Genomic DNA, 15,546 nt, shown 5'->3' on the forward strand with positions numbered 1-15,546 from the left:
AGGTCCTTCACAGCAGGGATTGTTTTTTATCTTGTTCTGCACACCTAGCACTTAGCAGAATGCCTGGCACATAGTAAGTACTTAATAAATTTTACTTGATCACTGACAGCTATCTTCAGAAATCCGAAAGACTGTCCAGTAAAAATTGTATTAGACATTATTTATGGCTTCACAGGGCAAAAATGGGAATGGACAGAAAGCCAGATACATACATTTAAATTCAATTTCTGAAAAATTTCAGAATCATGGAATTCTAAATCTGAAAAAGACTATGTATAGCCAAACCTAGCTCTAAAAAAAGAATATCTAAGGGTTAGCTTTCCAACAGTGGAATAATCGTAGTAACTGATACTATATAGCACTCTAAAGTTTGGAGAACACTTGACATACCTTATCTCATTTGATTGCCACAACTCTTGGAGGCAGACAGCACAGGTATTATTTATTATTATTATCATCACCACCATCATCATCCTCATCATTATTCCCATTTACTAAGGAAGAAACTTTCTGGCAAGAGCAAAATGTTCAGCTGTCTACTACTTGCCCATGGTTATACAGCCCAAGTGTCAGAGGATTAACAGGAAAGCTGTTCCTGACCCACATACAGTACATCCACTATGCCAACCTGTCCCTTACAGAAGTGAGTTCCCATTTCTCAGGGACTTCTGAAAATTATTTGCTTTCTACTTGTAAGAAACTTGGATAAAAGGTTTTATTGTTACTTCTAATTTTATTTTACTTAGCTAAAAGTCATCAGAGAGAAGTTTAACATTGTACTTTTAGCAGTATTCTTTGAAACTGTACTTGCATCCAAGTTAACTGTCTGGTTATTAAATTGAAGATTGGAATTGGAGGATGTCAGACATGCTAGCTTTATTCCAAGTGATAAAGTGCAAGATGACAGTTTTTTATTGTATATCTAAAAATACATAATTGAGAGATAATAATACCTTACCTCAGTGACAGGAAAATTTGTTCACATCCAGTATTTCACTTGAGCCTCTCCACAAACCAAATAACACAGCAGAAGAATACTTGTGTTATATTTCCAGTTCTGAAAATTCCTAGTTATGTAACTCTGGGTAAGTCATGACCCCAACCTCAGTTTCCTCTACTATAAAATGGAGGTCATACTTGAACTGCTATTTAAACTCAATTATACTTGGAATGCTATTCATTTCACATGATTTCTGTGAAGAAAGTGATTTGTAAATTGTCAATGTAACATCAATAAATATATTATTATTACAAAGTATATACTTAGATCCAAATTCTGAAGTCCTAACATGAACAGATGTGTTTACCAGATTCAAATAGTTCAGAAAACAATGGCAGTGCTTTCTTTGAAAAACTATTTCAAAACTTTTTGCAAAAAGTTGAACCTTCCCTATAGAAACCCACTTAAAATACATTCACTTTCTATTCAAATGTTGTCAATTTGACTATTGTACTGAAATCAGTACAGCAAGGTGGTGCAATGGATAGAGGCTAGGCCTGGAGTCAGGAAAACTCATCTTCCTGAGCTCAAATCTGGCCTCAGACACTTACAAGCTGTGTGACCCTGGGCAAGTCACTTAACTCTTTTTGACTTAATTCCTCCTCTGTAAAACGAGCTGGAGAAGGATATAGCAAACCACTCCACTATCTTCACCAAGAAAACCCTAAATGGGGTCACAAAGAGTCGGACATGACTGAAATGACTGAGCAACAACACCCTAAGGCAACACGGAGGCTTAAGGAGAAAAGAGGCTTTAGAACCACAGAAGTACTGCCTACAGCAAACCACCAACCTCTGGAGGAAGGAGCTGAGCAACTTACCAGGGATAGGCTTCTGCTGAAAGCACCTAGATGGCTCAGTGGGTAGAGTGCTGGGCCTTGAGTCAGGAAGACCTGAGTTCAAATATGGCCTCAGACACTTGTTAGCTGTGTGACCCTGGGAAAGTCACTTAACTTCTGTTTGCCTTAATCCACTGGAGAAGGAAATGGCAAACCACTCCAGGATCTTTGTCAAGAGAACCCCATGCACCATACTGGTGTGCGATGTCTACAGGGTCACAAAGAGTCAGACAGGACTGAACAACAACGAACTAAAACTAATTTTCCCCTTGAAAAATAACTACTTTGGGCAAGTTATATCAAAATGAATCATTTAAAATGACATGGAAATTAAAGAGTGTACCTGTTTTTGAAAATCTGAATTTTTATTTATTGCTTTTATTTAATTTTATTTAATTACCAGTGGTTAGCGACCAGGTGATGAAGTTTTCTGGCAAGAGCAAAATGTTCAGCTGTCTACTAGCATGAGACGGAATTATACTCTTTATCTATGCAGAGTATCCACACCAATGAAATCACATATATATTCTCATATTAAACAAATATAACATGTATACAGACAACATGGCTTATATGTTTATCACATAGATCTAGAAACAGGGAATGAAGAATATAGACTTAAAAATTTTTGACACAAACGCTGACCTAAAAAAAAAAGTCACTAGAGAAACTGAGATCTAATGCTTACTAGAATGAAACTCAGAAATAGTCACTCATCTAGGAAAAATGCTGATGTAACTTCATTATAATTCATAACAAGGGAATTTCCATAGGAGGAAGGGAAAGGAATAAGAATTTATATACATTGCCACTTACTAGCTGTGTGACCCTGGGCAAGTCACTTAACCCCAAATCACCAAAAAAAAAAAAAGAGAGAATTTGTATACATGACTACCATATGCCAGACACTCTGTTAAGTGTTTGGTTTTTTTTTCCAAAATATTATCTCATTTGATCCTCACAACAGCCCTGAGAGGCAAGTGCTATTGTTTTCCCCATTTTACAGTTGAGGAAATTGAGGAAAACAGAGGTCAAATGACTCATCCAGGGTCACACAACTAATAAGTGTCTAAGGCCCAATTTGAACTCAGGTCTTCTAGACTACAGGCCCAGCTCTCCATTACCAGCTGCCATAGGAAATGGGAAGCTATCTAAAAACAAATCCTCCCATATGCACTGCTCATCCTGGGGCTGTGCCAACATAATTTTTAAAAAGATAATGCTACCTAAATTAATTTACAGATTCAGTGCTATACCAATCAAATTACTAAAAAAAGTAACAACAAAATTCATTGGATGAACAAAAGGACTGAAATCTCAAGGAAGTACCGTATTTCATCGCATGTCGTCACACCCTGTTTTTTCTGTCCAAAAATTGGTTTATAACCTTTTGGCACGTAATTGTCACATGGCATAATTCTGTTTTCATCACGCTGCTTAAAAGGTAAGCAGAGCAGCAATGTATTCACTAGTGGCATATGGATACGCACTTACCTGTCCTTGGGAGCCTAGAATTCTCAGCATATGAGCATTGCCAGTATATTTCCAAAAGCCAACCTGTGTGGTTTGTTTAGAGCACTGCAGTTCTAATGGTATTGTCGCTTAACTCAATGAAGAGCCATGGGTGCGGGGGGGGGGGGTGTGGAGGTGAAGTTGCCATGAGTAAGTCATGTGATATGGTAATGTTTGCATCTTCCCACTCTAGCTAAACTGTACATTTTGTTTGCCAGTGATACAGTTTAGTAATAAATGATTTTTAAGTAATACAGCATGATTCTTAAAGCTTCACATAATGGTTGTACTCCACTTTTCTGCAAAAAATCTGTCACAAAATCTGTGGTGAAATATGGTAATGAAGAAAGCACCAATGAGAGGGATATAGCTTTACCATAACTCAGGTTTTGTCATAAAGTAGCAGTCATCAAAACTATTTAATATTTGTTAAAAGAAAAGAGAAGTTGGTCCATGGGACAGACTAGATGCAAAAAAACAGAAGTAAATGAAAACAGTAGTCCAGCATTTGATAAATCCAAGAACACAAATTACTGGGGGAATGACTTTCCTTTCTGACAAGAAATGTGGGGAAACAGGAAAGCAGTTTGGCAGAAATTAAATTTAGATTAATAACTTGCACCAGAAACCAGAGAGATAACTGATAAGCACCAAAGAGATAAGTGACCTCAATATTAAAGGTTACATTATAAAAAAGTAAGATGTGATTGAGAGAAGCTACATTTCACAGCCATGGCTAAGGGGAGAATTCTTAATCAAGTAAGGGGTTAAAAAAGATACTATAAGGGTACGTATGTGACAAAAGAAGAGAATTTGGATTACACACAATAAAAAGGGTTTCCACAAATAAAAGCAATAAGGACAGAGTAAGAGGAAAATTTATGTTAAGATATATGGGGAAATGACACAAATAGATAATGCCAAAGGATATAAAGTTTCTGAAAGATGAAGTGCTTCCTTTTGTGGCTAAACTCAAGAAGGCTGCCTGCAACAGGTGCCTCCAGTTCCTTTTGTCTCACCCTCTTCTCAACTCTCTAGAGTCTGGCTTACAATCTCTTCCTTCAACTGAAACTGCTCTTGCCAAAGTTACTCATGATCTTGATCTCTTAAACTGCCCAATCTAATAACCTTTTCTCAATCCTCATTCTTCTTGATCTCTTGGCAGCCTGTAATACTGTCAATTATCTGCCAGATACCCTTGTCACCAGGTCCCTGCCCCCTCCTAGTTAGTTCTCTTTCTGCATATGTGACCACTCCTCAGCCTCTTTTGCTGGCTCTTTATCCAGGTCATGTCCACTAAGCATGGCATCCCACAAGGCCCTGTCCAGAGCCTCTATTCTTCTCCCTCTATTCTGTTTCATTTGGTGATCTCATTAGCGCCTATTGATTCAATTATGATTTCTATGTTATGATTGTCAAAACTACTTATCAAGCCCTTACTTTTCTGCTCACCTCCAGTTTCTCATTTTCAATCACCTACTGGACATTTCAAACTGGATGTCCTATAGAGTCTTCAAATCGCATGTCCAAAATGGAACCCATCTTTCCCCCCCAAATCTTTCTTCTTCCTAACTTCCCTATTACCTTCAAGGATACCATCATCTTCCCAGTCACCCAAGCTCACAACCTAGGTGACATCCTCAACTCCTCACTCTTTGACTCAGTAACCTTACAATGAAGCATTTATCCCTAAAGAAGTAAAATATAGAAGAAAAAAAAAGCTAAATACAAAAAAATTCATAGAAATATTCTTTATAATAGCAAAGAACTATAAAGAACTTATATACTATAAAGTAGATTCCCATTGACAGGGAAATGGCTAAAAAAACATAGTATATACAAAGTAATGATATTTTATTGTACCATAAGAAATGATGGATAAGAAGAATTCAAAGAAACAAAAAAAGATTTGTATGAATTGATATAAAATGAAGTAAGAACCAAAAGAATGTATAGTACTTAATACAATGTAAATTAAAAGATCACTAAAAGTGAAATTCTTGAGTAAATGGAAAAAAAAAACAGAAATATAGTCCTACAGAACAGATAATGAAACATATCTCTTTCAGGAAGGGAAGCAAAGATCTAATAAGAGAGAATGTAGTCTGTCAGTCAGTCAATAAACATTTTATTAAGCACTCATGTGCCAGGCATTGCGCTACACTCTAGAATGTGAAGCATGATCTGTGCTAAGCACTGGATCAGTTATCTTCCTTAATTCAATCTGGAAGAGTGGAAAGGAAGTTTTAGGGGTTTCTTCCCCCTCTCTCCCAGAATGATTGAAAAAATAAAGCCATCAAGGGGCAGCTAGGTGGCGCAGTGGATAGAGCACTGGCCCTTAAGTCAGGAGGACCTGAGTTCAAATCCGGCCTCAGACCAAACACTTGACACTTACTAGCTGTGTGACCCTGAGCAAGTCACTTAACCCCAATTGCCTAAAAGCCAAAAAACTAAAAATAAATAAATAAATAGATGGAGCCATCAATGAAATGTATTTTTTTAAAGAAGCAAATACTCCCCTAAAAAGTATCCTCACTTTCCAAAACAGTTTTAAATTATATTGGCTCACACTGTTTGGTACTGTTTTTAAAAGTATTCATATAATAAAACTTGTGTAGGAAACTTATTTTTAGCATCTTTATAAAAAACTGAATTAGTTTATGTACTTATGAATAGTCAGCCATTATGATGGAATAAAGTGAAATATAACTTTAAAAATGCATATTTATACAAACCTAATACTGATTATTCACATGTCAAATTATTTCCTAATCCTTTCTCGCCCCACCAAACAACAAATCCAACTGACTCTTTCTGTTCTCCTCATTCTAATAATAATATTCCAACGATGCATTAGAAAAGAATAGAAAATACTCCTTTTATATCAATGAACTTGAGAGACTGGTGAGGTTACCAGATTTTTTTTTCTAATGGTAGCACTAGATCATTTCAATAACACAGTCTTACATTTTAAAATACACAGCATACAACAAGTTGGGGGAGATTGTTGAAGTAGAAATAGTGACACATAATAAAGTTTTGGAGAATATATATATATATATCACCCCTAATAATACAAAATACTGCATTTGTCAAAATGTGATTTTAAAAAAACAAAGACAGAAGAGCAGGGTTATTTTAATTCCAAAGACTAGATTTAAATAGATTATCAGAAATGAAGGGAAAAAAATTTTTTCAGCAAAATCAGAAAGGTCACTAAAACAGCAACACAGGAAATCACTGCCACACAACAAAAGATCCAAGTTGTGATACTGAATTCTTTTAACTCTCTCAGCTACTCAGCAACCATTCTAACAGAAGAGACTCAGAAAACCAAATGAAGAGAAAAAAGGCCTCCTTTTCAAATACTAGGTTAATAGCCATCTCATTTTAAAGATACATCAGGTGGGATTTAATTTACAGTTTGACACCGAATTATTATTTTTTTTAACAAAAAAAAGGAGGCATGTTAATTGATGGGCATTATGGAAATCTATTTTTTAAACATACTCAAATCATTTTGTTTCTAGGAATAAAGTAATCTGGAGGAAAAGATCACATGAAATCAGTGAATGAGTCAATCAAATGTCTTAGCAAAATATTCACTTAGAAAATTCCCATTAGGAGGCTTTACCACATTTGTTTTATCAATCAGGGATAGTCTGGAGCAAATCAAGGAGTCCATAAAGCAATACCTACCTAGAAACCTAAGATCCCATTCTCAATCCTGAAGCGATCAAGTGAACTCAGAGCTATCCTTTGGAAATAGCTGACTTCAAGTCAGTACTTTGACTTTAAGTTCTGAACTGGGAAAAAAGAGCTTCTGATGTATGTTGCAAACTAATGAGTCCTGAAACGTTAAGCAGGAAATCTGATCACTAAAAATCTCATCAGGACCACAAATATCCCAAGTGGCTCCTTTGTTTCCTAGTCATCTAGGTACTCTTAGGAATATTAACAGACAAGTCAAATTAAGAGCCTAAGGAATAAACATAATTTTGCCACAGTTATTACCTATCTTAATTGTACTTTTTATTACTTTTTCTAGAACAAAGAAACATTACAGGTATTGAGTCAAAGCTTCAACATTCAAGCTCACATTTCTAATTATGAAGAAAAACTTTCTAAATTCAAAATACATTAAAACTTCAGCTATCTGGGAATAAATAGTATAAGAGAAAGGAAACTGGATTTGCATCCAGAGGTTATGAGTTTAAATCTCTGCTTTGCTATTTATTACCCATGTAACCTTGGGCAAGCCACTGGCCATTCCCTTGGCCTCAGTCTCCTCATCTGCAAAATGAGAGAATTAAATTATATTATTTCTAAAGTAACTTCTAATCTTATTATTTTACCCATCATTTTGGATAAGTAAATTTCAAGATATTTTAGAATTCACTCTCTAAAATTAATTTCAAAATACTCTTAAAAAATGGATTTTAAAGGAAATCTTTCTAAAATGTGTTAAACACATTCCTGCCTTTTTAACTTTTATGAAATGCCCGTTCTGTATACGGAAGGAAATAAGCATTTATTGAGTACCTACTATGTGCCAGGCACGGTGCTAAGTGCTTTGCAAATATATACTACCTCTTAATAATCTCAATATTATATTATTTTGTTTAATCCTCATAATGACTCCTTTTTTTCCAGAGAAAATTATTTCTATTCTACTATTTCAGGGGCAAATTCATAGCTGAAAAATGATGACAGAAATGATTATTAATAACAAATTATGGTGGAGATCTAGGCCTTTTCTTTGTCCTATTTCCTTGTTCAAAGCCCAGCTTTGAAGGATATTACTGACTTCTGCCAAAAATTTACTCCACCTAGACCATCTAATCTAGATGAATTCCTGCCCACTGTGTTCCACTCAAGCAAGTTTGAGTGAAGGCAGATCCTTGGTCTAGATGGTCCAAGCCTGGAGGTGGTCTGGGTGTACAGAAAGTCAGAAATGATGTCACTCGCCCAGCCCCTCATTGGAGTGAGCCCATTTCTCTTTGTAAAGTCCATCTCTCATTACTTGTTAACCAATCAGAGTTGAATGCCATCCTCAAGAAGACCCACTCTTCCAAGAGCATATAAACTGTGAGCCCACTGCCATGAGGGGTCTTTGGGATTCACTGACCCTTTTTTAATAAAATTATTAATTACCCAGAAATTATGTCTCTCAAACTTTTTAAACATCACAGTGATCAGAAAATTCCAAAGATGGTACAGATTTATTCACTGAAAATCTTCAAAGAAAAATGGCATTTAGAGACTATTATGATCAGTTTTCTTTAATGAGTAATTATAATAAAAATAAACTTCTTACTTTAAAATTAGCTTCATGTAAATGAAATAAAATTTTCATTTTACAGTTGAGGAAACTGAGGCATATGGTTCAAGTGACTTGCCCAGAGTAACACAGCAAGTCTGAAACCAAATTTGGATTCATCTTCCTAACTTCAGGCCCAGCACTCTGTGTACTATGGCACCACCTAGGCTACTGTCTTGTGTAAGGCCCTCTCCCAGGCCATGAAAAACAAACAGTCCTTGTCCTGATTGGATTTACAAACTGATAGACTCAGGATTTTCCTTTTCAACATCAGACACTGTGACATGCTGAAAACATAGTTGTGGATGCAGATGGTAGGGGCATAGTACAGAATGAGTGCTAACCTCAGCAATGGCCCTAGAACTTGCTTTCTATAAACTATTCCTGTTTTTTTATTCTTTGTTCCTGTCTCTTTTTCAGCAGCAAGGTGGTACAGTAGATAGGGTGCCAGCCCTGGAGTCAGGAAGACTCATCTTCCTGAGATCATATCCGGCCTCAGACACTTACTAGCTGTGTGACCCCAGGAAAGTCACTTCACCCTGTTTGCTTCAGTTTCCTCATCTGTAAAATGAACTGCAGAAGGAAATGGCAAACCACTCAGGTATCTTTGCCAAGAAAATCCTAAGTAGGGCCACAAAGACTCAGATATGACTAGGAAAAAAAGTCTTTTTTTCATAAACAAGAAGCAATTCAAGTACCAATTCATAACTTCAGACCAGTATTACATGGCTAACTTTCAACAAAATTAATTAAAGCTTTGAAAAATTGAAGTAGCCTTCACCTATTAGAGTGGTTTTCTTTGCCTTCCAGAAAATCATTACTTTATCCACTACTATCAACAACTATCCTTTGACTTCTCAATACCAAATCATTAGGATTTCCACTTCACTCTCATGACACAGCATTAGCAGCCCCATGCCAGCTTGTATTCATTTGTCTTTCTCCATTGTCCTAAACTGGTCCATGGAGACAAGAGGAACTAACTTCTGTCAATGGCTGCAGAAAGAGCTTTAAGGTGATAAAATGTCTCAGCCTCATTTGGTCCTCACAATATCACAGTGAGACGGGTGATATTATTTACATTTCACAGATGAGGATAGTAAGCACGGGTATTAAGTGACTTACAGTAAGTGTCAAACACAGGATTTGAATCTAGGTCTATCCTGATTGTAAAATCAGCGCTCTGTCCACTACACCCCAGTGACATGACACCAGGTCATAATTTCGTCTAAGTACTACTTAATGTTGGCTTTGATCAGAATTCCAGGCAATACTAAAAACTACATCTCTAGGGTCATAATGGGACGGAAAGTCCTATATAACACCTGCGGGACCAATCAGCTCTAATAAAATCCCTTCTACAAGTACATTTCACATTCTGAATAACACTTTAAGTACACAGTCTTAATCAGTGCAGTAACACTGTGGGGTAGAAACATGGTAAAAATAGCCTCAAGCGTGCTTTTGGTCCTGAAATGATCTTTCACTCAAATTGTAAAAAGACAACAGAAGCCAGAAAATGTTTCTTTGTCCATTCATTGCCTTAGCTTGTATGATGTAACAGGTTAAAAATAATGCATGACACCTATGAAAGTTCTAAGACAGTGAAAATTTCCAACTTCAGAAAGTTCTATTTTTCAGAAGCCTGTAGCACTGGCACATGTAAGAACAGTTTAAACTGTTCCTATTCAGCTTAAACCCAGGAGGGAGCTTAATTTACTGGCACATACCACAAGAGAAATTGCCAATAATGTCAGAAGAGACTGGTTTCATCCAAAAGGTGAAGAGTTCAGGGTACAGACTCAGAAACAAGTGTTCTAGAAACAGCCAAAGTGTTCTTTTTCAAACTCAGGATTTTCTGACTTTTTAAAGAAAGCTATATCTATACCTACCTATCTATCTATTACATCCACAGATTTTTAATGTAATGTTTTATTCAAAATTGTCAAAGCCACCTTTCTGAAAGAACATATAGCTCAATCAATTCCATTTTCTCATTTAAAAAAATTGTTTTTGTCTTTTCAAAAAGCATTGGTCCCAAGTTGGGAAGGCAAACCTTCACAGAACTATAAACGTAAAAATCATAAAAAATATAAGCTCTTCAGATTCAGAATCTGAAATAACAGCCATATTTGAGCCCACATTTGGTATACCCATATTTGGTATGACACTAGGTTAAAGAATTAATATTATATCAATCCATCAATTTTTCCTATACTTGCCTTTTTCAAATTTCAAACAAATATTTTTTCTCTCTTGAGATTGTATAACTTTTCCCATTTCAATCCCTCAACTTTCACTAGAGAATGATTTGCCCTTCTGACTGCATGGCACCAATGTATGGCAATCTTTTATTGATCTCTGGTTTATACACTCCTACACAGGCTATTTCAAGCTTTCTCTCCTTTCTCCTTCACTATCAAATTTCACCTGCACCTATTCTTTTCCCTGACGGCCTCATCTCCAACTTTAGGGATAAGACTAAGACCATATGACTGAGATTCCTCATCTCCCTTCCTCCGTACTACAAAACTTCTCTCTCTTTCACCCATCTTTTCCTCTCTAGTCTGACAGACTTTGGTGCCCCTCCTCCTTGCCAAGACTAATCCTCTTCTATTTGCCTCTTGTGTCTTCTAGAACCTCACTTCATTCATCATCCCCACCACAGCACTTTTAATCTCTTTTTCTGTACTGGTTCCTTCCCCTCTACCTATAAACATGCTGATCTGTCTCTCAACTAAGAATAACAAAGTCAGCCAGCCCTCTGGAAGTCAAAGGCAGGAAGCCAAGAAATCAAGGTCACAATCAAAAGGGCCTAACCACTCCATCCAAGAGTTGGGAGAAAGGGAAAAGCCTGGCCCTAGTGTACTGTGTGTGTGTGTGTGTGTGTGTGTGTGTGTGTGTGTGTATGCATGTGCACGCACACACATACATCAGGAACTGAGATTGCAGATATGAGGGGGGAAAAAAGACACTAAATACTATGAAGAATACAGGTCAAAAGATGACCAAAACAGAAACTCAGAAGCAGAGTAACAGGCAGAAAAATATAGCTTGGCCACAAGGACTTCAAGAGTACCTAAAAGGGGGGGGAAATGTCATTATAGGTAAAATAAGAGTTCTAAAGGAAAGAAATGGAGGGAAAATAAATAGCTTAAAGAAGAATGTAAGAAACTCTATCCAAGTAACAGACTCCCTGAAAATCAGAAGAGACCAAACAAAATTATAGGAAATATTAGAACAAAATAAAGATTTTTTTTTAAAAGAGAAGAGAGTACAAAGTATCTGCTATTAAAGTATCTGCTATTAAAAACAAATTACCTGGAAAATTGGTCAAGAAGACAGAATTTAAGAATGACTAGACACTCTGAAGACAAAAAAAAATCTAAGATGTCCTATTTCAAGAAATCATAAAGGAAACTGTCCAGATTTTACTGAAACCAGAAGGCAAAGTAAAAATAGAAAAAATCCTTTGATTATCTCTTGAAAAATATCCGAGAATGAAAGCTCCCAGTAATGTCATGGCTAAAATTCAGAGCTTTCAAGTTTAAAAACAACAAAAAAAAGCAATCAGCATAAATAACTTAAGTACTAGAAGACTAGTCAGGATCACACAAGATTTGGCAGCAATTACTTATAAAAGAGAGAAAAATCTTAGAACACAATATTCCAAAAGGCACAAAAAAAGGCTTACAACCAAAAATAATTTATGCTGTAAGATTCAGCATAATCTTACAGATTAAAAAGAAAATGGACCTTTAACGTAATAGAGAATTTTCAAACATTCTTGATGAAAAAAAAAGAGAGAGAATTGAGTAAAAACTATGAACACAAACCCCAGAATCAAGAGAAACTTAGAAAAGTAAATACATTTGAGCAACTGGAACTAAATGATGGGCAAGTGCTCACATTCTAATGGGGAGAGAAGGAACAAATGTCCTTGCAAAATCCTAAAGTGCAGAGGTGATTAAAATAAACAGAGGGACAGGAGGTGGTTTTGTTCTGCTTAAATGCTCTTAAAAGAACAATAAAAAGAGAGGAAAAAAGGAATAAAGGAGAAGAAATGAAATGAGGGGGAAAAAGGGTAGAACTTACTATGTCCCATAACTGAGGTAAGGAAAACAGTACATAAACCTGGAAGAAGGGGTGAGGGGGTGTGGGGCTCAGGGGGACATGAGTGGCCAAGACTAAAATTTGAATTAGACAAAGAAGAATTGAATACATATTCAAACAGGACCTTTTCTAATATGATAAATAGTATCTATCTAAAATAAATATCATTATCTGTAACATATTTTAGATTCTTTTCCAATAAGATCAGGTATAAATCAAGGATATCCATTATCCCCACTACTATTTAAAATGCCAGCTTTAACAATAAGACAAGAAAAAGAAATAATGGGAGTAAGCACAAAGAAGAAACGAAAAGTATCTCTTTTTTCCAGATTATATGATAGTCTATTTAGAGAAGCCAAGATAATCAACTAAAAAAAATTATTAGAAACAATAACCAGCAAACTAGGAGGACATAAAACAAATCCACAAAAATCATGAACCTATTGCCAAAACAAAATAGCACAAAGATAGAAAAAGAAATTTCATTCAAAATAACCACAGAATGGATACAATATCTGGGGTCCACCTACCAAAACATAAACTAGGAATTATATGAATAAAAAACGTTTTTTTTCTGGGAAAAAAAAAGATAGGAACAAAGGCACAGACACGGAAGAGAGCAGAAGGAGAAATAAGTAGAATTTGGATAGTAATGGATACCACATGGTGGTATAAGATTAGAAGGAGTCTCTCCATAAGTCCACTGTCAGTCTTGCATCAGTCACCTGTCTCTAGTAGCTTTCGTCTTTTCTCCAGGGCCTTCCCAGTGGGCCCTCAGCGCCATCCTGGCCTCTTTACCCCAGAGCCTTCCCAGATAGCCCTGCATCAATCCATCTGGGATCTAGCAATCTATCTCCCACCCTCTGCCTCTTCTCTCTGACTTGCTAGAGTAATATGACAGTAACACAATGGAAAAGGGCCTTCTCACTAAGTTATGTGTCAGTCTCAGATCTGGCTTGCTTCCACTGGCTTCTTTCACCCCAGGACCTTCTCTAGTGCTTTGGAGACTACCTCCCACTTGGTATTTTCACTTCCTACCTCCTGACCAGTCTCTTCCAACCTTGCTTCTACTTGCAGTAAGGTGGGAAGGTTTCTGGCCCTCAAAAGACAAAATATGATCACCTGGCCTAAGGACAGCTCTTAAGGCAATACCTAGAAAAGTATAATCACCTGCCTCTGTCAACAGACCTCTCTATAACCACTGATAGACTTGACTTAATTCTCCAGTGGTTAGCAAATTGCCATCACTCCAATGATTCTGAATTCCTGGCCGAAGATATGCAAACCCCATTCCTCATTGCATGTGTCCACTCCCTGACTCCCATCACCCTCGACTCTACCCCTTCAAGTGTGTTCTCCAGAATATCTATTCCATAATTAACAAACTTGCTTTCATCTTGAACCTCTTCCTCTCTCAATCCTTCCATCTTCTGGCTCCCTCATGATGACATGACATCACTGCTACCCTTTCTAAAAATGGGTGCACTTTCAGCTCTTGCCATACCCCCAAGTGTTCTATTTTCATGTTTAGGTAAAACACAAAAGAAATAAGAGACTAAAACACTGAAAATTTTAGTTGGATAGAAATAATTACAACTTAATTTCATCGTAGATTAACATTTACGTGAACACTCACATTACTCAAAATGAAGGAAAAAAAGTATGCAAGTAGTTTTGCAGCTTGGTAAATAAAAGCAAACCATTTCTGAATCATTTAAAGTAATGGCCTGGTGACTCATGAAATAGGAAATGCTATGGGGACCTCTTGTGGTAATATTTTAAGTTTTCTTTTTTAACTGTACTTTTCAATTCTTTCAGATAGGAGCCTTTATTTTCTGCAAGAATGCAGCTAAACTGAGGCATGAAAAAAATGTTATTAACCTTAAGGACAATCAACCAATATGGAGCTTCCCATATGAAATTTCTCCAAATTTATATAAATTTACATATAGAGAAAGCCGACAGACAAGAGGTATGAAATATAAAACCTGACACCTTGAAAAGGCATTTTCAAAGTTAAATAAATTTTTCTTCAGGAATGAACCTCCGTAATGCTTTCATAAATTAAATAGCTATTATTAAAAAAATTTATCTTTTAAGACATCAACCTTAAACAAGGATTTATTATGAATAGTGAGTACTATGACCAAATCCATTTTATTTCCCCCACAAAAATATGTAAATACATACCTGACAGAAGTTATACTCTTGATGAACCTCTCAGTGTGATCAGACATCTCTGATGGTAGCAGAAGTTCCACGGGCTGCAATCTTAAAATGCGGGTCTCTAATTCTAAACGGGATACTGAGTCCTGGAAACTATCAAAAACGACCTCACCAGTTGCAGGCTGTACTCCCTGAAAAACAGGTGTGCCGGGTCATATGGAAAATAGGTGTTTTGCTACGTTTACAGATGGAAAGAAGCATTTATTAAGCACTTATTATATGCCAGGCTCTGTATACATAATAGGTTATATAAGCCTAATAGTTCAAATATTTTACAAAGACATGAGAGATGTTCAAAAAAATCAATTAAGTATATCATTGATCATCACCATCACAACAGCAACAACTCAGACTTACAAAAATGTTATCACTATTTGAACCCTATCATACATTTTCAAGGCTAACAAATCATTTTCCTCACCACCCAATGGAAACGATTTTTTAAGAAAGAATTATAATCCTGAACAGTACCACCCTACACTTCACTTAATAAGTGGATTTTAAAGAAAATACATTTCTTAAAACCCATAAAC

The 15,546-nt window shown here is 36.2% G+C and overlaps 1 protein-coding gene across 1 annotated transcript in view; it reads right to left on the minus strand.

The window, feature by feature from the left end:
- MSH3 (mutS homolog 3) overlaps positions 1 to 15,546 on the minus strand; it is a 204,065-nt gene that overhangs the window by 163,922 nt on the left and 24,597 nt on the right. Inside the window, 1 exon segment of the mRNA XM_078153148.1 lies at positions 14,978 to 15,144. Coding sequence (XP_078009274.1) covers positions 14,978 to 15,144 — 167 coding nt within the window.

Source organism: Phascolarctos cinereus, unplaced genomic scaffold, assembly GCF_003287225.1.
Source record: "Phascolarctos cinereus isolate Bilbo 61053 unplaced genomic scaffold, phaCin_HiC Scaffold_4;HRSCAF=312, whole genome shotgun sequence".
NCBI classification, from domain to species: Eukaryota; Metazoa; Chordata; class Mammalia; order Diprotodontia; family Phascolarctidae; genus Phascolarctos; species Phascolarctos cinereus.